This window comes from Coregonus lavaretus (assembly GCF_964263955.1).
Source record: "Coregonus lavaretus genome assembly, chromosome: 25".
In the NCBI taxonomy this organism is placed as follows: domain Eukaryota; kingdom Metazoa; phylum Chordata; class Actinopteri; order Salmoniformes; family Salmonidae; genus Coregonus; species Coregonus lavaretus.
In genome coordinates, this window is record NC_140012.1 from 13,889,689 (window position 1) to 13,910,286 (window position 20,598).

The 20,598-nt window shown below is 45.2% G+C and overlaps 1 protein-coding gene across 1 annotated transcript in view; it reads left to right on the forward strand.

The window, feature by feature from the left end:
* Positions 1–20,598, forward strand: part of frmpd2 (FERM and PDZ domain containing 2) — a gene marked incomplete at both ends in the record, with an annotated part of 43,386 nt that overhangs the window by 1,071 nt on the left and 21,717 nt on the right. Inside the window, 11 exons of the mRNA XM_084141446.1 lie at positions 175–420; positions 726–889; positions 1,041–1,200; positions 1,281–1,352; positions 1,467–1,641; positions 1,999–2,134; positions 2,280–2,418; positions 3,424–3,576; positions 14,140–14,325; positions 19,140–19,299; positions 20,267–20,480. Coding sequence (XP_083997572.1) covers positions 175–420; positions 726–889; positions 1,041–1,200; positions 1,281–1,352; positions 1,467–1,641; positions 1,999–2,134; positions 2,280–2,418; positions 3,424–3,576; positions 14,140–14,325; positions 19,140–19,299; positions 20,267–20,480 — 1,805 coding nt within the window. The remainder of the gene's footprint in view (positions 1–174; positions 421–725; positions 890–1,040; positions 1,201–1,280; positions 1,353–1,466; positions 1,642–1,998; positions 2,135–2,279; positions 2,419–3,423; positions 3,577–14,139; positions 14,326–19,139; positions 19,300–20,266; positions 20,481–20,598) is intronic.

Genomic DNA, 20,598 nt, shown 5'->3' on the forward strand with positions numbered 1-20,598 from the left:
GCCGTGATGGATTTTCCGCCATTTATAATTTTGTGAAAAACACTTAAAACGCTACTCCTCTGGCACCGAATGACCAATCTGCGGGGGGGGGGGGGGGACATGCATCATTCGTGGAGGACGACATGTTTACTGTACCCTTGTTTTTCTCTTTGTTTTTCTCTTTGTTTTCTTCAGATGATTGTATATTCCCTAGGAATGACCCTCTTCTGGTCCGTTGATTATCAACTACCTGAAAACCAGCCCATTCAGCTGAGTGACAACCTAAACAACCTCTTGCTGAGTATGTGTGAGGACACGGTCCAGAGACGAGCAGATCTCGTGACTGTGCTGGAGACCTGTGAACAGCACATCAAGGCTGCTCAACTGCCCCCACCAGAGATGCTCATCAGACAGCTAGTAGAAGATGTGTTCAGGGACTCTGTGAGTTCACCCACATTCCCTTTGGTTTAGGCAATGCACCTGTAGTCAGTATAGCTATCACTATCACCTTACACTCCATGTGCTGTCCAGCACACTGACATTATAAGGTCATAGTTCCTAGAAATACATTGGCCTCTATTCCATATTGTGACACTACGGACTGTTGGCTGGCTGGAACTCTATATTGGCTACAATCTACAGCTGGGTTTCAATTGGGATCATATTGATTTGAGACATGGTTATTTTTAAGGATAGTCAGTGCAACTTTTCTAATTCAGTAGCTGTCATTCTATTGTGTTTTCTAGGTTGATCATGTGTCCATGGCTGAGAATGGTCCTCAACTTACTGACCGGAGTCAGATGGTCAGAGAGAGGCTTCACAGTCTCTCAGGAAGTGCCTCATACCACAACTCTACCTGGGCACTGAGAAACAGAAGCACCCCAACATTCCAAGCCGAGCTCAGCAGAGGGTAAGAGCTGTCGCCTTTCAAACAACAAAAGCACATACACATATTATCAGCTTTACAAATATTTTTTTTTTTTAAAGGGATAGTTCACCCAACAGTCTATGGCAATCAATTAAAGAATTGAATCCCTGTAATCTGTCTTTTTATCTCCCAGAATTCCCCAGGGGTCACGTCACAGAGAGAGTTCCTGCAGCTATCAGTCACGTAGCCCCTGTAGCCCTTACCTGGATGGCTTTCGCCGTGGCAGCGTCAGACCAGTACTTTACACATATCTAAACGAGTCCACTGTCAGTCTTAATGAAAAGAAAGCCAAGGTATGATATCATAGTGAATCATGTGAAATGTTGGGTTTACATTTTTGTAGTTCTTAATGTTTCCCTCTTTATTTCTGCAGGATATGGGTCCTGAGTTCATTAGAAAGTTAGACGAGCCTCTGGTTGTCTTGGAGCTGCCCGGATCTATTGTGGTAATTATGACTTTTCATCATCAAGAGCTCCATCATCAAATGCCTTTTAATATCACCCCAACTGTCACTGGTCTGTCTTTATAGTAATCACTATCTTTCTGTCTCTTAATCCAGTCAAAGAAAGGGAAGTCTCCCTCCACTATGAGGGAGCTGAGTGTGGTCATGCCAAACGGACAGAGCATCCTGGTCAAGTGTGACGTCAAGTCAGGAGGAGGGGATGTCTTTGATATGATCGTTGCCCACTCCAACCTGGTGGAACACTTCTACTTTGGCCTTGCTTACATTGATGGTAATGCACAAATATTGTATGTAGTTTACTGGAAATAGTTCAATGAGGTGTTTTGTTGGGTCATGTATGGCTGTACTAGAGGCGGCAGGTAGCTTAGTGGGTAAGAGCGTTGTGCCAGTAACCGAAAGGTCGCTGGTTCTAATCCCCGAGCCGACTAGGTGAAAAATCTGTCGATGTGCCCTTGAGCAAGGCACTTAACCCTAATTGCTCCTGTAAGTCGCTCTGGATAAGAGCGTCTGCTAAATGACTAAAATGTAAATGTAAATGTACTATAACTACAGTAATGAAAAAGCTAAAGGTTGTCTTTATATGGTTCATGTGTTAAACATGTCACTCTTCTTTTTATCTCGGTTTTAGATAATGAGTTCTTCTTTCTGGACAATGACACAAAGATATCCAAGGTTGCCCCCGACAGTTGGAAGAAAGTGCCTACCTCCACGTTTGTCCTTTTCTTCAGGGTGAAATTCTTTGTCCACGACATCTCTCTCCTTTTGTAAGTACCACACATCCTCTCATGCTTACAGTGTATTGTATTCAAGGTCGACCTATGGAATTCATAGAGGTCAGGCAATATTGCAGATTGTCCACTGCTTTCTCTATGTAAGCATATTGTTGTGTGTGACTGGCGTTTTTGGCAGGCACAAACTGACTCGTCACCAGTACTACCTACAGCTGAGGAAAGATATACTGGAGGACAGGTTGGCCTGCCATGAAGAGACAGGCCTATATCTGGGTGCCTTGGCTCTCCAAGCAGAGTATGGAGACTGCATGCCTGAGGTATTGTATATAATGGTATCTTTGATATGCTGTATACTCACCTGATTGTCAAGGTCTAGGTGGGTTTTACTGCATACTTAAATAGATATGACCTTGTAAATACTACGGATGGGCAGAATTGGGCACTGTTTATCGAATATCCGGATATCTAAACGGATGTTAGTATTGAATTACTTTGAATGAGTTTTCATTTTTGGAGGCATTTTTTTTAGCCCTATTTTAATCCTTACATCTATTGACGCACCCGTGTGTCAAAATAATTAACATAATAAAAAAATCCCCATCAAAATCTGTCAGTTTAAGCTAGAGATATCTGCAGCATGGGCTGCGTCTCAATCCACCGCATCCACCTATGTCAGCCTTCAGCATCTGCGGTGGAAGGTGCCAGGCTACAGGGCTGTTTGTCAGACCAGGACATATCCCGAAAAGCTGTCTTCTCAGGAAAACGTCTGTAGCGTCTGAATGTTTCTCTCACGAACACAATGGTGTTCTCAGTTTTGCTCTACGACCCGCACAAGTGTCACGGGACTCGTCTGAAGTCGGTACTGCCAATGTGCCAACGTTTGTCTGTACTGTCCGAACCGTTTGGGCTACAAACTAATATGACCCCATTATGGAAAGGGAAGACTCTCACAAACACGATGGTGTTCTCCGTTTTGCTCTATGACCTCCTCAAGTATCACGGAACTCATCTGAAAGTAACCCATACAAATGAATGGAAGTATGGAGGTAGTTTTGTGCCAATTTAAAAAAGGGGTTAAATATGTGCAGAATGTTCGCTGTTTACCTCTGCCATGTGTATTTGCGTCATTCTGATTGGTCGAGAGTCAATAACCAAAAAAAAAATGTATTATTTATAAAAAATATTGACTATCATACGATGTCATTATATTATTTGAATAGTAAAATAATTTCAAATGCCCATCCATGGTAAATATTTTGTAATATTAGCTCTGGAAATGTTATAGTTGAGTGATGACTGACTTAGTCTGATATTTTCCAAAGGTTTATGGGAGGAACTACTATCGCCCAGACCAGTACGTTGCCAAGAGCGTCATGGAGAAAAGAGCCTTGCCTTACCTAAAGGAGGAATTGCTAAGGTTACATGCCAATAACTCCACGATGAGTACCGACGAGTCCGAGCTTGAGTTCCTCAAGGTAACATGAGCCAATGAAAACACTCCATAGAGTTATGCTGTTATATAACATATATACAGTGCATTCGGAAAGTATTCAGACCCCTTGACCTTTTCCACATTTTTATTTGATGAAACCAAGATTGAACTCTTTGGCTTGAATGCCAAACATCACGCCTGGAGGAAACCTGGCACCATCCCTACGGTGAAGTATGGTGGTGGCAGCATCATGCTGTGGGGATGTTTTTCAGCGGCAGGGACTGGGAGACTAGTCAGGATCGAGGGAAAGATGAACGTAGCAAAGTACAGAGAGATCCTTGATGAAAACCTGCTCCACAGTGCTCAGGACCTCAGACTGGGGCGAAGGTTCACCTTCCAACAGGACAATGATCCTAAGCACACAGCCAAGACAATGCAGGAGTGGCTTCGGGACAAGTCTCTGAATGTCCTCGAGTGGCCCAGCCAGAGCCCGAACTTGAACCTGATCGAACATCTCAGGAGAGACCTGATAATAGCTGTGCAGCGATGCTCCCCATCCAACCTGACAGAGCTTGAAAGGATCTGCAGAGAAGAATGGGAGAAACTCCCCAAATACAGGTGTGCCAAGCTTGTAGCGTCATACCCAAGAAGACTCGAGGCTGTAATTGCTGCCTAAGGTGCTTCAACAAAGTACTGAGTAAAGGGTCTGAATACTTATGTAAATGTGATATTTCCATTTTATTTTAATACATTTGCAAACATTTCAAAAAACCTGTTTTTGCTTTGTCATTATGGGGTATTGTGTGTAGATTGATGAGGTGGAACATTTTTTTAAATACATTTTAGAATAAGGCTGTAACATAACAAAATGTAGAAAAAGTCAAGGGGTCTGAATACTTTCCAAATGCACTGTATACATACACTGTATATACAAAAGAACGTGGACACCCCTTCAAATTAGTGGATTCTGCTATTTCAGCCACACCCGTTGCAGACATGTGTATAAAATCGAGCACACAGCCATGCAATCTCCATAGACAAACCTTTGCAGTAGAATGGCCTTACGTAAGAGCTCAGTGACTTTCAATGTGGCATCATCATAGGATGCCACCTTTCCAACAAGTCAGTTTGTAAAATGTCTGCCCTGCTAGAGCTGCCCGAGTCAACTGTAAGTGCTGTTATTGTGAAGTGGAAATGTCTAGGAGCAACAATGGCTTAGCCACAAAGTGGTAGGCCACACAAGCTCACAGAACAGGACCGCTGAGTGCTGAAGCGCGTAGCACATAAAAGTTGTCTGTCCTCGGTTGCAACACTCATTACCGAGTTCCAAACTGCCTCTGGAAGCAACATCAGCACAAGAACTGATTGTCTGGAACTTCATGAAATGGGTTTCCATGGCCGAGCAGCCGCCCACAAGCCTAAGATCACCAGCGATGGCTGGAGTGGTGTAAAGCTCACCGCCATTGGACTCTGGAGCAGTGGAAACGCGTTTTCTGGAGGGATGAATCACACTTCACCAACTGGCAGTCCGAAAGACGAATCTGGGTTTGGCGGATGCCAGGAGAACGTTACCTGCCCCAATGCATAGTGCCAACTGTAAAGTTTGGTGGAGGAGGAATAATAGTCTGGGGCTGTTATTCATGGTTCGGGATAGGCCCCTTAGTTCCAGCGAAGGGAAATCTTAATCCTACAGCATACAATGACATTCTAGATGATTATGTGCTTCCAACTTTGTGGCAACAGTTTGGGGAAGGCCCTTTCCTGTTTCAGCATGACAATGCCCCTGTGCACAAAGCGAGGTCCATACAGAAATGGTTTGTCGAGATCGGTGTGGAAGAACTTGACTGGCCTGTACAGAGCCCTGACCTCAACCTCATCGAACACCTTTGGGATGAATTGGAACGCCGACTGCGAGCCAGGCCTAATCGCCGAGCATCATTGCCCGGCCTCAATCATGCTCTTGTGGCTGAATGGAAGCAAATCCCCTCAGCAATGTTCCAACACGCCTTCCCAGAAGAGTGGAGGCTGTTATAGCAGCAAAGGGGGGACCAACTCCATATTAATGCCCATGATTTTGGAATGAGATGTTCGACGAGCAGGTGTCCACATACTATTGGTCATGTTGTGTGTATATATAGTACATATACAGTACCAGTCAAAAGTTTGGACACATACTCATTCAAGGGTTTTTCTTTATTTATACTATTTTCTACATTGTAGAATAATAGCGAAGACATCAAAACTATGAAATAACACATATGGAATCATGTGGTAACCAAAAAATTGTTAAACAAATCAAAATATATTTTATATTTGAGATTATTCAAATAGCCACCCTTTGCCTTTATGACAGCTTTGCACACTCTTGGCATTCTCTCAACCAGCTTCACCTGGAATGCTTTTCCAACAGTCTTGAAGGAGTTCCCACATATGCTGAGCACTTGTTGGCTGCTTTTCCTTCACTCTGCCGTCCGACTCATCCCAAACCATCTCAATTGGGTTGAGGTCTGGGGATTGTGGAGGCCAGGTTAACTGATGTAGCACTTCATCACTCTCCTTCTTGGTAAAATAGCCCTTACACAGCCTGGATGTGTGTTGGGTCATTGTCCTGTTGAAAAACAAATGATAGTCCCACTAAGCTTATTGGTGTCCTTTAGTAGTGGTTTCTTTGCAGCAAATCGAACATGAAGGCCTGATTCACACAGTCCTCTCTGAACAGTTGATGTTGAGATGTGTCTGTGACTTTAACTCTGTGAATAATTTATTTGGGCTGCAATTTCTGAGGCTGGTAACTCCAATGAACTTATTCTCTGCAGCAGAGGTAACTCTGGGTCTTCCATTCCTGTGGCGGTCCTCATGAGAGCCAGTTTCATCATAGCGCTTGATGGTTTTTGCGACTGCACTTGAAGAAACTTTCAAAGTTCTTGAAATGTTCCGTATTGACTGACCTTCATGTCTTAAAGTAATGATGGACTGTCATTTTTCTTTGCTTATTTGAGCTGTTCTTGCCATAATATGGACTTGGTCTTTTACCAAATATTGCTATTACATTTACATTTTAGTCATTTAGCAGACGCTCTTATCCAGAGCGACTTACAGTTAGTGAGTGCATACATTTTCATACTGTATGCTATCTTCTGTATACTACCTTTACCTTGTCACAACACAACTGATTGGCTCAAACGCATTAAGAAGGAAAGAAATTCCACAAATGTACTTTTAAGAACTCACACCTGTTAATTGAAATGCATTCCAGGTGACTACCTCATGAAGCTGGTTGAGAGAATGCCAAGAGTGTGCAAAGCTGTCATCAAGGCAAATGGTGGCTATTTGAAGAATCTCTAATATAAAATATATTTTGATTTGTTTAACACTTTTTTGGTTACCACCTGATTTCATATGTGTTATTTCATAGTTTTGATGTCTTCACTATTATTCTACAATGTAAAAAATAGTAAAAATAAAGAAAAACCCTTGAACGGTTAGGTGTGTCCAAACCTTTGACTGTTAGTGTATATACTGACTATACCAAACATTAGGAACACCTTCCTAATATTGAGTTGCAATCCCCCTCCCCCTTTGCCCTAAGAACAGACTCAATTTGTTGGGACATGGACTGTACAAGGTGTCGAAAGTGTTCCACAGGGATGCTGGCCAATGTTGACTCGAATGCTTCCCACAGTTGTGTCAAGTCGGCTGGATGTCCTTTGGATGGTGGACCATTCTTGATACATTTTACATTTACGTCATTTAGCAGACGCTCTTATCCAGAGCGACTTACAGTTAGTGAGTGCATACATTTTCATACTGGCCCCCCTGGCGGAATTGAACCCACAACCCTGGCGTTGCAAGCGCCATGCTCTACCAACTAAGCTACACAGGAAACTGTTGAGCGTGAAAAACCCAGCAGCATTGCAGTTCTTGACACAAACCAGTACGCCTGGCACCTACTACCATACCCCGTTCAAAGGCACTTAAATATTTTGTCTTGCCCATTCCCCTTTTGAATGGTATTCATACACAATGAATGTCTCAATTGTCTCAAGGCTTCAAAATCCTTCTTCAACCTTTTTCCTGCATTGGGCTAAATCAGGGTAATCTTAAACACATCTACTTTGAAACAAAAGTATACACCTCACACACATGGTTATGGGCTTAAAAAAAGAAGACACCTGTACCATGTCAGGTATAGAGTTTAAACTTATTCAATTTTGAGTTTGCATCCCAATATGACATTTTATATACATCACAGAAGACTGAAATATAACAAAACTGTTTGACATAGAAACACCGGATTTGCATCAGGTTTTTAAAAATAATCTTTAAGTATGAAATTACGAAAAATATTAATAACATTCCACCCATGAGGCCGAAGAGGGTGCTTTTGGTCATTGACTGCAGGAAAGGGCTACCCTGTCCTCCCTTTCATCTACACTGATTGAAGTGGATTTAACAAGTGACATCAATAAGGGATCATAGCTTTCACCTGGATTCACATGGTCAGTCTATGTCATGAAAAGAGAGTTCTTAATGTTTTGTACACTCAGTGTATATGGTCCTTTGCAGCTCAGTTGGTAGAGCATGGCACTTGTATCACCAGCGTAGTGGGTTCGATTCCTGGGACCACCTACAGTGAGGGAAAAAAGTATTTCATCCCCTGCTGATTTTGTACGTTTGCCCACTGACAAAGAAATGATCAGTCTATAATTTTTATGGTAGGTTTATTTGAACAGTGTGAGACAGAATAACAACAAAAAAATCCAGAAAAACGCATGTCAAAAATGTTATAAATTGATTTGCATTTTAATGAGGGAAATAAGTATTTGACCCCTCTGCAAAACATGACTTAGTACTTGGTGGCAAAACCCTTGTTGGCAATCACAGAGGTCAGACGTTTCTTGTAGTTGGCCACCAGGTTTGCACACATCTCAGGAGGGATTTTGTCCCACTCCTCTTTGCAGATCATTAAGGTTTCGAGCCTGACGTTTGGCAACTCGAACCTTCAGCTCCCTCCACAGATTTTCTATGGGATTAAGGTCTGGAGACTGGCTAGGCCACTCCAGGACCTTAATGTGCTTCTTCTTGAGCCACTCCTTTGTTGCCTTGGCCGTGTGTTTTGGATCATTGTCATGCTGGAATACCATAACCGACCCATTTTCAATGCCCTGGCTGAGGGAAGGAGGTTCTCACCCAAGATTTGATGGTACATGGCCCTGTCCATCGTCCCTTTGATGCGGTGAAGTTGTCCTGTCCCCTTAGCACAAAAACACCCCAAAGCATAATGTTTCCACCTCCATGTTTGACAGTGGGGAAGGTGTTCTTGGGGTCATAGGCAGCATTCCTCATCCTCCACACACGGCGAGTTGAGTTGATGCCAAAAGCTCCATTTTGGTCTCATCTGATGTCAGGGTTAAGTGTAGAGGGAACGTGGAATCACACGCAGGACACAGAGATTCGAAAACAGATGTCTTTAGTGAAGTCCGTAGTACAAGCCAACACGGCAACAGGCCATAGGCGAAAACAAACGCACACCGGACTGTCCAAAGTAAGTACGCACAACGTGCAGGACTCTCTAAGCAAAACGAATACAGAGAGCACAAAACAGAGGACCAACAACAACACGTGACATCGAACAATTACACACAACACCTGACCAAACACAAGAGAACTAAATCGGGTGCCTAATGAACACTAACAATAAACAGGTGTAACAAACAGACAAAACCAATCAAACATGAAACATCGAACGGTGGCAGCTAGTACTCCGGAGACGACGACCGCCGAAGCCTGCGCGAACAAGGAGAAGGAGCCGCCTCGGCCGAAACCGTGACAGTACCCCCCCCTTGACGCGCGGCCCCAGCCGTGCGCCGCCCCCGGCCTCGGGGACGACCAGTAGGACGCGGAGCAGGGCGCGTAGGATGACCACGATGGAACTCGGTCAGAAGAGACGGGTCTAGAATGTCCCTCCTCGGCACCCAGCACCGCTCCTCCGGGCCGTACCCCTCCCACTCCACGAGATATTGGAGACCCCCCATCCGGCGTCTCGAATCTAGGATGGCCCGAACAGTGTACGCCAGAGCCCCCTCGATGTCCAATGGGGGCGGAGGAGTCTCTTCTATCTCAAAGTCCTGGAGTGGACCAGCTACCACCGGCCTGAGGAGAGACACATGGAACGAGGGGTTAATATTTTTGTAATCAATGGGCAGTTGTAATCTGTAACACACCTCGTTCAATCTCCTCAGGACTTTAAAAGGCCCCACAAACCGCCGACCCAGCTTCCGGCAGGGCAGGCGGAGGGGCAGGTTTCTGGTTGAGAGCCAGACTCGATCTCCAGGTGCGTACACTGGCCCCTCACTGCGGTGGAGGTCGGCGCTCGTCTTCTGTCGACGGATGGCTCGCTGCAGATGGACGTGTGCAGCGTTCCACGTCTCCTCCGAGCGCCGCACCCACTCATCCACCGCAGGGGCCTCGATCTGGCTCTCATGCCAAGGTGCCAGAACCGGCTGGTACCCTAACACACACTGGAAAGGGGTTAGTTTAGTGGAGGAGTGGCGGAGAGAGTTCTGTGCCATCTCGGCCCAGGGCACATATCTCGCCCACTCCTCCGGCCGGCCCTGGCAATATGACCTCAGAAACCTACCCACATCCTGGTTGACACGTTCGACCTGCCCATTACTCTCCGATTGGTAACCCGAGGTAAGGCTCACCGAAACCCCCAACCGTTCCATAAACGCTCTCCAGACTCTGGAGGTAAACTGGGGGCCTCGATCAGACACTATATACTCGGGTACCCCGTAATGCCGGAAGACGTGAGTAAATAGAGCCTCAGCGGTCTGTAGGACAGTAGGAAGACCCGGCATGGGAAGGAGATGACAGGCCTTCGAGAACCGATCCACAACGACCAGGATGGTGGTATTCCCCTGTGAGGAGGGAAGGTCGGTAACAAAATCCACCGAGAGGTGAGACCAGGGTCGTTGTGGAACGGGCAGGGGTTGTAACTTACCCCTGGGCAAGTGTCTGGGCGCCTTACACTGGGCACACACTGACCAGGAGGATACATAAATCCTCACATCCCTGGCTAACGTTGGCCACCAGTACTTAGTACTAAGGCAGTGCACCGTCCGGCCAATACCTGGATGTCCAGAGGAGGGTGACGTGTGAGCCCAATAAATAAGCCGATCCCGGACCTCGAGCGGGACGTACGTCCGACCCACCGGACACTGTGGAGGGCTAGGGTCGGTGCGTAATGCCCGCTCGATCTCCGCATCGACCTCCCATACCACCGGTGCAACCAGACAAGACTTAGGTAGTATGGGAGTGGGCTCCACGCACCTCTCCTCTGTGTCATACCGCCGAGACAGGGCATCTGCCTTCCCGTTCTGGGACCCAGGGATGTAAGTGATCTTAAACACGAACCGGGCTAGAAACATAGTCCACCGAGCCTGGCGAGGATTTAGTCTCCTAGCTGCCCGAATGTATTCCAGGTTACGGTGGTCAGTCAGAATGAGAAAAGGGTGTTGAGCCCCCTCAAGCCAATGCCTCCACACCTTTAGGGCCTGTACCACGGCTAACAGCTCCCTGTCCCCTACGTCAAAATTCCGCTCCGCCGGACTGAGCTTTTTCGAATAAAAAGCACAGGGGCGGAGTTTAGGTGGTGTGCCGGACCGTTGTGAAAGAACAGCCCCGATACCGGCTTCAGACGCGTCCACCTCCACTTGGAATGGTAAAGTGGGATCCGGGTGCGCCAGCACTGGAGCCGAGGTAAACAGGTCCTTCAGTCTCCCAAAAGCCCTGTCCGCCTCAGCTGACTACCGCAAGCGCACTGGACCCCCCTTCAGAAGGGACGTTATGGGAGCTGCCACCTGTCCAAAACCCCGGATAAACCTCCGGTAGTAATTCGCAAAACCCAAGAACTGCTGCACCTCTTTAACCGTGGTTGGGGTTTGCCAATTATGCACGGCTGACACACGGTCAACCTCCATCCTCACCCCTGACGCAGACAACTGATAACCCAAAAAGGAGACCGACTCCTGGAAGAACAGACATTTCTCGGCTTTGACATACAGGTCATGCTCCAACAATCTCCTCAATGCTCTGCGCACCAGGGCTACATGCTCGACCCGGGTAGAACTGTACACCAGAATATCGTCGATGTACACCACTACTCCCTGCGCCTGCATGTCCCGGAAAATCTCATCTACAAAGGATTGGAAGACTGATGGAGCATTCATTAACCCGTATGGCATGACGAGATACTCGTAATGACCGGAGGTAGTACTAAATGCTGTCTTCCATTCATCGCCCTCTCTAATGCGCACCAAGTTATATGCGCTCCTGAGGTCCAATTTTGTGAAGAACCGTGCCCCGTGTAATGACTCCGTCATAGTTGCAATCAGCGGGAGCGGATAACTATATTTCACAGTCACCTGATTTAGACCGCGGTAATCAATACACGGGCGCAAACCTCCATCCTTTTTCTTCACAAAAAGGAAGCTCGAGGACGCGGGTGAAGTGGAGGGCCGTATGTATCCCTGTCTCAGAGACTCGGCAATGTATGTCTCCATTGCCCTCTTCTCCTCCTGTGACAACGGATACACATGGCTCCGCGGGAGCGCAGCTCCTGCCTGGAGGTCTATCGCACAATCCCCCTGTCTATGAGGCGGCAACCGTGCCGCTCTTGTCTTGCTAAACACGAGTGCCAAATCCTCATACTCAGGTGGAATGTGCAGTGCGGGCATCTGGTTTGGACTCTCCACCGAGGTCGCCCCTACGGAAACACCCAGACATAGCCCCTCACACTGAGCAGACCACCCTTTAAGAGCCCTCTCTCGCCACGAAATAGTAGGATCATGGGTAATCAACCAGGGAAGCCCCAGTACCACCGGATACGCAGGAGAGTCGATCAGATAGAGCTGTATCGTCTCCTCATGACCCCCCTGCGTCTCCATCCTAAGTGGCGCTGTGACCTCCCTAATCAACCCGGATCCTAAAAGACGACTATCTAGGGCATGTACAGGGAAAGGATTGTTAACCGGAAGGAGGGGAATCCCTAACTCTACACAGAATTTACAAAATTCCCAGCTGCGCCTGAATCTACTAGCGCCTTATGCTGGGAACGAGGTGCAACCTGTGGAAAACAAACAGTTATAGTTATGTGTACGACAGAAAGCTCTGGGTAAGTGGGGCGCCTACTCACCTGGGAGGACTCCCCAATGTGTGGTCTGCCGTCTCCTCCACCAGGGGACCCTCCCCAGCACCTAGCCGCGGTGTGCCCTCCACGGCCACAGTTGGTGCAGGGGACGGCCCCCCTCGGGCTCCTTCTTCTCCCTCCTCTAGCGCCAGCACCTCCGAGCTCCATCGGGCTCGGCTCGGAGGCGCTGGAGGGTGGAATGGGCGACCCCCACCTGGGACGTCCGCGGGTAGCGAGCAGGGTGTCCAGCCGAATGGCCATGTCAACCAACTGGTCAAATGAGAGTGTAGTATCCCTGCACGCCAACTCTCTGCGGACGTCCTCCCGGAGGCTGCAGCGGAAGTGGTCTATGAGTGCCCGCTCATTCCACCCTGCATCTGCCGCTAGAGTCCGGAACTCCAGTGCAAACTCCTGAGCGCTCCTCATCCCCTGCCGGAGGTAGAATAGACGCTCCCCCGCCGCCTTCCCCTCTGGTGGATGGTCGAACACTGCACGGAAGCGGCGGGAGAACTCCGCATAGGTGATAGTAGCGGCGTCTATTCTCCTCCATTCGGCGTAGGCCCACTCCAACGCCTTGCCGGTGAGACAGGAGATGAGGGCGGAAACGCTCTCGTGTCCCGAGGGCGCCGGGTGTGTTTCTTCCATTTGTGAATAATCGCACCAACTGTTGTCACCTTCTCACCAAGCTGCTTGGCGATGGTCTTCTAGCCCATTCCAGCCTTGTGTAGGTCTACAATCTTGTCCCTGACATCCTTGGAGAGCTCTTTGGTCTTGGCCATGGTGCAGAGTTTGGAATCTGATTGATTGATTGCTTCTGTGGACAGGTGTCTTTTATACTGGTAACAAGCTGAGATTAGGAGCACTCCCTTTAAGAGTGTGCTCCTAATCTCAGCTCGATAGCTGTATAAAAGACACCTGGGAGCCAGAAATCTTTCTGATTGAGAGGGGCTCAAATACTTATTTCCCTCATTAAAATGCAAATCAATTTATAACATTTTTGACATGCGTTTTTCTGGATTTTTGTTGTTGTTATTCTGTCTCTCACTGTTCAAATAAACCTACCATTAAAATTATAGACTGATCATTTCTTTGTCAGTGGGCAAACGTACAAAATCAGCAGGGGATCAAATACTTTTTTCCCTCACTGTATACGTAAAATGTATGCACGCATTACTGTCGCTTTGGATAAAAGCTTCTGCTAAATGGCATATATATAAACGGTTATATTGGTCTCATTAATTCCATAATACTAATATTTGAATCATTACACTAAAAGGCTGTGGCACCTGCACAGTGCATTAAAGACAAACATATTGTAATACTGTATATTACGTACACATTTGGCTCGTATTCTTAGCCCGTGCGGGAAGCTTGCACGTCGGCAGTTCTAAGGTCTAACATCTTACTTCCTCCCAGACCACCCAGCAGCTTCCTGAGTATGGCGTTATGTTCTACCGCGTGGGTCGTGAGAAGAAGCCAGTCATCGGAGAGCTGATCCTAGGAGTGTGTGCCAAAGGAGTCATAGTGTATGAAGTTAAAGATAGCTCCCGCTCCACGAGTCAGACATTCCACTGGCGGGAAACGGCCAGTATTTCCTCCTCTGTGAGTATCATGCCTTTTATGATAATGCAAAACTCTGTTTTTTCATTGGAGTTGCACTTTAATGAAGGGGAACTGAGGAATGTTGAAAGTGAATATATACTGAATATACTGAACAAAAATATAAAAGCAACATGCAACAATTTCAATCGTTTTACTGAGCTACAGTTCACATAAGGAAATCAGTACATTTAAATAAATAAATTAGGCCCTAATCTATGGATTTCACATTACTGGGAATAAAGATATGCATCTGTTGATCACAAATACTTTTTTAAAAAAAGGTAGGGTGGATCAGAAAACACATCTCCTTTGCATAGAGTTGATCAGGCTGTTGATTGTGGCCTGTGGAATGTTGTCCCACTCCTCTTCAATGGCTGTGTGAAGTTGCTGATATTAGCAGGAACTGGAAGACGATGTAATACACGTCGATCCAGAGCATCCCAAACATGCTCAATGGGTGACATATCTGGTGAGTATGCAGGCCATGGACGAACTGGGATATTTTCAGCTTCCAGGAATTGTGTACAGATCCTTGTGACATGGGGCTGTGCATTATCATGCTGAAACATGAGGTGATGGTGGCGGATGAATGGCACAACAATGGGCCTCACGGTATCTCTGTGCATTCAATTTGCCATCAATAAAATGCAATTGTGTTCGTTGTCCGTAGCTTATGCCTGCCCATATATCCAACCAGCCTATGCGGTTGTGAGGCTGGTTGGACGTACTGCCAAATTCTCTAAAACGACGTTGGAGGCAGCTTGTGGTAGAGAAATTAACATTCATTTATTTGGAAACAACTCTGGTGGACATTCCTGCAGTCAGCATGCCAATTGCACGCTCCCTCAAAACTTGAGACATCTGTGGCATTGTGTTGTGTGACAAAACTGCACATTTTAGTGTGGCCTTTTATTGTCCCCAGCACAAGGTGCACCTGTGTAATGATCCTGCTATTTAGCTTATTGATATACCACACCTGTCAGGTGGATGGATTATATTGGCAAAGGATAAATGCTCACTAACAGGGATGTAAACACATTTGTGCACAAAATTTGAGAGAAATAAGCTTTTTGTGCGTGTGGAAAATTTCTGGGATCTTTTATTTCAGCTCATGAAACATGGGACCAACACTTTGCATGTTGCGTTTGTATTTTTGTTCAGTGTAGATGAAGCACAGTGATAATGCATTCATCTGTTGTATAAATAAACAAAATATCTGACATTGTATTCCCATGTGAACATTGCTGTGCTTTTATATGGTTGAAAGCGCAGTGATAGACATTTGCGCAGTGATAGACATTTGGGTGACAACTAAACCAAAATTCTGACATTGTTTTTCCATTATAATTTGGTTGTGCTTAGATGGTTGAAAGCTTAATGATAACAAATTGGAAATTCAACTGACTTTTGGCTGTATTTTTGAGTGGGTGAATATAGGTTGTAATCTCATTGATCAACGTCTCAACCAAATATTACCGAATTATCCACGTTGAAATTACATGGTGTGCCCAGTGGGGTGTTTCAGAGCCAGTGGCGGTCGGTGCCATTTATGAAGAGGTATTTCGTATTTAGGATCATGGCCTTTTTTTTATTACCGCATATTGGATGACTGTCATTCATATTCCATTCATCCAGCTAAATGTAACATTGATAGGTTTAGGCTACTACATGATACTCGAATTTTACCTATACCCATCATGAGGTTGCTACAATGTAGCATATGAATGAAAGTTGACAATGTAGGTGCACAGGTCGAGAGAAATTTGAGTAATCAAGGTGACAGACAGTGACACATTCAATACCGCCTTGCACAATCTTGCCTGCATTTAGCTGATCTAGGGTGTAATCATTAGTACAACATTTGCAAACGAGAATTTATATTGGACAAATTCAGGTATGTTTATCCCAGTTTGGTTCCGTTTGCTCCGTTTAACAAATGCTTTTCAACAGAATCGGCGGAAAGACTACACCCCTGATCACACACAAACACAGTTCACTTTCAAAGTAGCCAGATTGTTATATAATTCCTTGTCACATCTAAACGCTCTCCTCCTCTCACTTTTTCCCTTTGCTTGTGGACTTCAGTGCACAACACATCAGCTGTCTGTGACCAGGCGAAAAAACCTTTCCAAGCCGAACCTTCATATTAGAAACGCTAATCGCTACACACAACTTGCATAGTTGTCACCATATTAGCTAACGTCAAGTCAAGAACATAGGTACTAGAACTAATGCGTTAGTAAACCCGCTACAATCATGCAGTACAGGGTACAATTAGCAAACAGTTGAGCAATTACACCGGCGGGCCTTGGTGGTATTTAAATTCATAAAACCAAAAGCTGACCTTGACTTGGAAGAGTTCAAGTTCTGGATAGCCATAGCAAGCTAGGTAACATGGCATCCCTCTCTGTTTGAGCTGGGTGTTTGAGTAGGCTAAATAACTGCATTCACCAGCTAAGTAAGTGAAAGTGATTTTTTATATATATAGCTCTCTCGCTCTCTTTCTCTCACTCGCTCTCTCTCTCTCTCGCTTCTCCTTCATTTTAGAAAAAAATAATTTGTTAAAACTGTTCAACTATTGTCTTTCTCTCTCTTTGAGTCAACTACTCCCCCCAATTAATGCACTTCATTGCTAGCTAGCTGTAGCTTATGCTTTCAGTACTAGATTAATTCTCTGATCCTTTGATTGGGTGGACAACATGTCAGTTAGCTAGCTAGCTAAACAATGAACAATCCCAACTCATGACATTACTACCCTGCATGAATCTGAGATACGAATAATAAGATCATACACGTAACGTTAGCTAGCGAGCCAGACAGCTAACATTAGCTAGCTAGCTAACACTACACTTTAACTTGAAATGAAACCACTTTCTGTCAAAATTAGAAACGTGTAATATCTGAAAATGTAGCTAGCTAGACTATCTTACCCGTATACATCATGCATGGATGGACGCGTCTCCCTGTCACGGATGCCATGGTTGCCCTTAGTTGGAAGATGTAATCCTGGAGACAGGTGTTTTCTCCATCTCTTTAGCTATCATACTTTAATTCCACTGATTTCAAAACTCGATCCTCCAGAAAGTGGAGAGCAACACTTATGCAGCTCCACTATACGATACATTTTTAAAAAAGCCGGGTTAGACAGGATTACCTACTCATACTGATTAGCTCAAATAGACAGAAGCATGCTATGTGGCAGACCAACCTGAACTCCTCTCTCGGCATGTCCAGCCCACTCATTATCTCAGCCAATCATGGCTAGTGGGAAGGTCGCTGTCTTTCTCTGTGGCTTAACCAACTAGCCTCGTAATTAAAACATTGTATTCGTATTTACAAATGGCATACAAGTTTGTTATTAAGGCGCATTTTGATAAAAAAAGAAATTGAATGGCTCTCCTGTGAAGTAGTGACCTGCGACATATGTCTAGTTTCCTGAAACGAGTCACATTTGTGCACAAAATTGGAGAGAAATAAGCTTTTTGTGCATTTGGAAAATGTCTGTGATCTTTTATTTCAGCTCATGAAACATGGGACCAATGTTCCCTCTAATTATTTTTGGCACTGAGCACATTTCAGATCTGCTGAGCACAAACATGAACTTTGTGAAATTTCTGTGCAACTTCCAGAGAACGTTTACTGTGAACGCTGAGGCTGTACCCGCTTTAAATTATACTTTTAACATTGGCCAAGTAAGCTACTGTGGCATTTGATCATAATGTAGGCCTACCAGAGTGGCCTACCATCAAAAACAATGTAGAAAATGCATCCCATAACATTTTAACATGAAAATAGCTGTTCTATCAGCCTACAGTAGCAGCCAATGTGTGGTGTTCAATGTAGGCCTACATTCCATGAGACTTTTGAAAAAACATGCAGGGCTTGACATTAACCTGTTCATCCATTTGTCCTTTCAGATAAGGAGGTGACTGAAAATGTTTTTGTGCTGTTTGATGCAACAAACCACTTTACAAAATTAAATGTATTATTATTCCCATACCATTATTACAGTGAATCAGACAAATGATGCTACCCTCTGCCTGTTGGCTACTTAGCTTATTCAAGCCTGTCTCAAAATACAACACTGCCCCTTTAAGAAAAAAAAGCTCTTTACCTGACTCGCATTTCAAAGATGTCTAGAAATGTACATGTTTTGTGGTCTTGTAGGAAGCAATCACTCCCCTATTGCTGACTACAAATTATCTATAACTGGGCTAATAACTCACTAACTAGCAAAGGATATGGCTACATGCAGCTCTTGCTTTGATCTCAAAATAAGCGCTTCTACTCATGACCACAGCTGTAAACACAGTCCAGTTCAAAGTAAATGGCACAGATCCATATATGGCAATGGTCTATTTGCATATAGGCCTACTGCAGCTCTGATTGGTTCTGCTGCCGGTCTTTGTAGAGTAAGGGCTGAGTTGTGCTCGATAGAATCCTACTCCAATGCATTCTGCCTACAACAAAATCTCTTGCATAGTTGGTTTTGTTTCGGTATGTTGCATTGAAAGTGGCTAATATTGCATTAATTCGATAACAATTGCCACAGTAAAGGGAAACGTTGATAGTGTTAACAGGCAAAACTCTAGAAAGTTGAGTGAAGTTCAATCTCATGTTTCTCTCCCTGGGCTGATAGTTCTTCCGGGAGGCAGTATAGGGACTACTGCACGCCAGTGCGCAGCTTAGAGGGAACATGTTGCGTTTAAATTTTTGTTCAGTGTAGTTGAATATAAAGATATTGTAGCTGTTGTTGTTTTGTTGGCTTGTTATGTCTGTAAATGGCTTAACCCCTCCTCTCTGTCCTACCACAGCACCGTAAATTTGTCATCGAGAGCAGAGGGAGCAAGAAAAAGCACACCTTAGTCACAGAGAGATCCAAGACGGCCACGTACCTGTGCAACCTCTGTTCTGCCCAGCACAAGTTTCACAATGAGATGAACTCTCGTCAGCTCAGCCACAGTCTGGCTTCAGGTTAGAACCTTTCATGCCATCATAACTGGCCTTGGGCCAAAAGCTTTTCCTGGTTAGGTAACATAGTCAAGAAAAACTCCTGGCCCCAACCATAACCACCACTACTACTACATTCCTGTTAATACCATCCCAGAGACAACTTTTTCTGATTTTATACAGTTTGTGTCCTGTTCTTGGTGAATCTTAGCATTACTTTTTGCCAGACTCTTCAGCCATACAGCTAGCAAGCTATACACTGAGTGAACAAACATTAGGAACACCTGCTCTTTCCATGACATAGACTGACCAGGTGAATCCAGGTAAAAACTATGATCCATTTTTGATTAACCTGTTAAATCCACTTAAATCAGTGTAGATGAAGGAGAGGAGACAGGTTAAAGAATGATTTTTAAGCCTTGAGACAATTGAGACATGGATTATGTATGTGTGCTATTCAGAAAGGGAATGAGCAAGACAAAAGATTTAAGTGCCTTTGAACGGGGTATGTATGGTAGTAGGTGCCAGGCACAACAGTTTGAGTGCATCAAGAACTGCAACGCTGCTGGGTTTTTCATGCGCAACAGTTTCCTGTGTGTATCAAGAATGGTCCACTACCCAAACAACATCCAGCCAACTTGACACAACTGTGGGAAGGGTTGGAGTCAACATGGGCCAGCATCCCTGTGGAACGCTTTTGACACCTTAGAGAGTCCGTACCCCAACGAATTGAGACTACTGTTCTGAGGGCAAAAGAGGGGTGCAACTCAATATTAGGAAGGTGTTCCTAATGTTTTGTACACTCAGTGTATATCCCGCTGTTGTACCATGTGGGCTCATTGATAGGCCAAACAGGGAAATCTTGTGATTATAGTACAGTTATTAGAGTAATTTGCACAGTTATTAGATCTACATTTACACATATCTTGATTTCACTGTAGCCACTTTTGACCACCCATGACTTGAACTTAAGAGCCCTTTCTCTTTCCAGAGGAGAGCATAGTGCAGTATGCGGCAGTGTGTCGGGCTCAGAACAGCCACAGCCAGATGAACAGCCAGATGAGCCAGTGCTCTGTCTCTGAGACCATACGGACAGACAGCGGTCTGACCACACCGCAGGACGACTCCATGACCAAACTGTGTGATGACATTGCCGCCAAAATCGAGGCGCGAGTCAAACAGCAGCGTGTCCTCCACGAGCAGGGGTAGGAGAGATGGAGAGCATAAAATTATTATTTCCTTCTATATACTGTGCATACCTTTTCTTTAATTTCTTGCATCTTTTAAGTATCTTTATATGTCTTTCATCTAATGTTTGTAAGC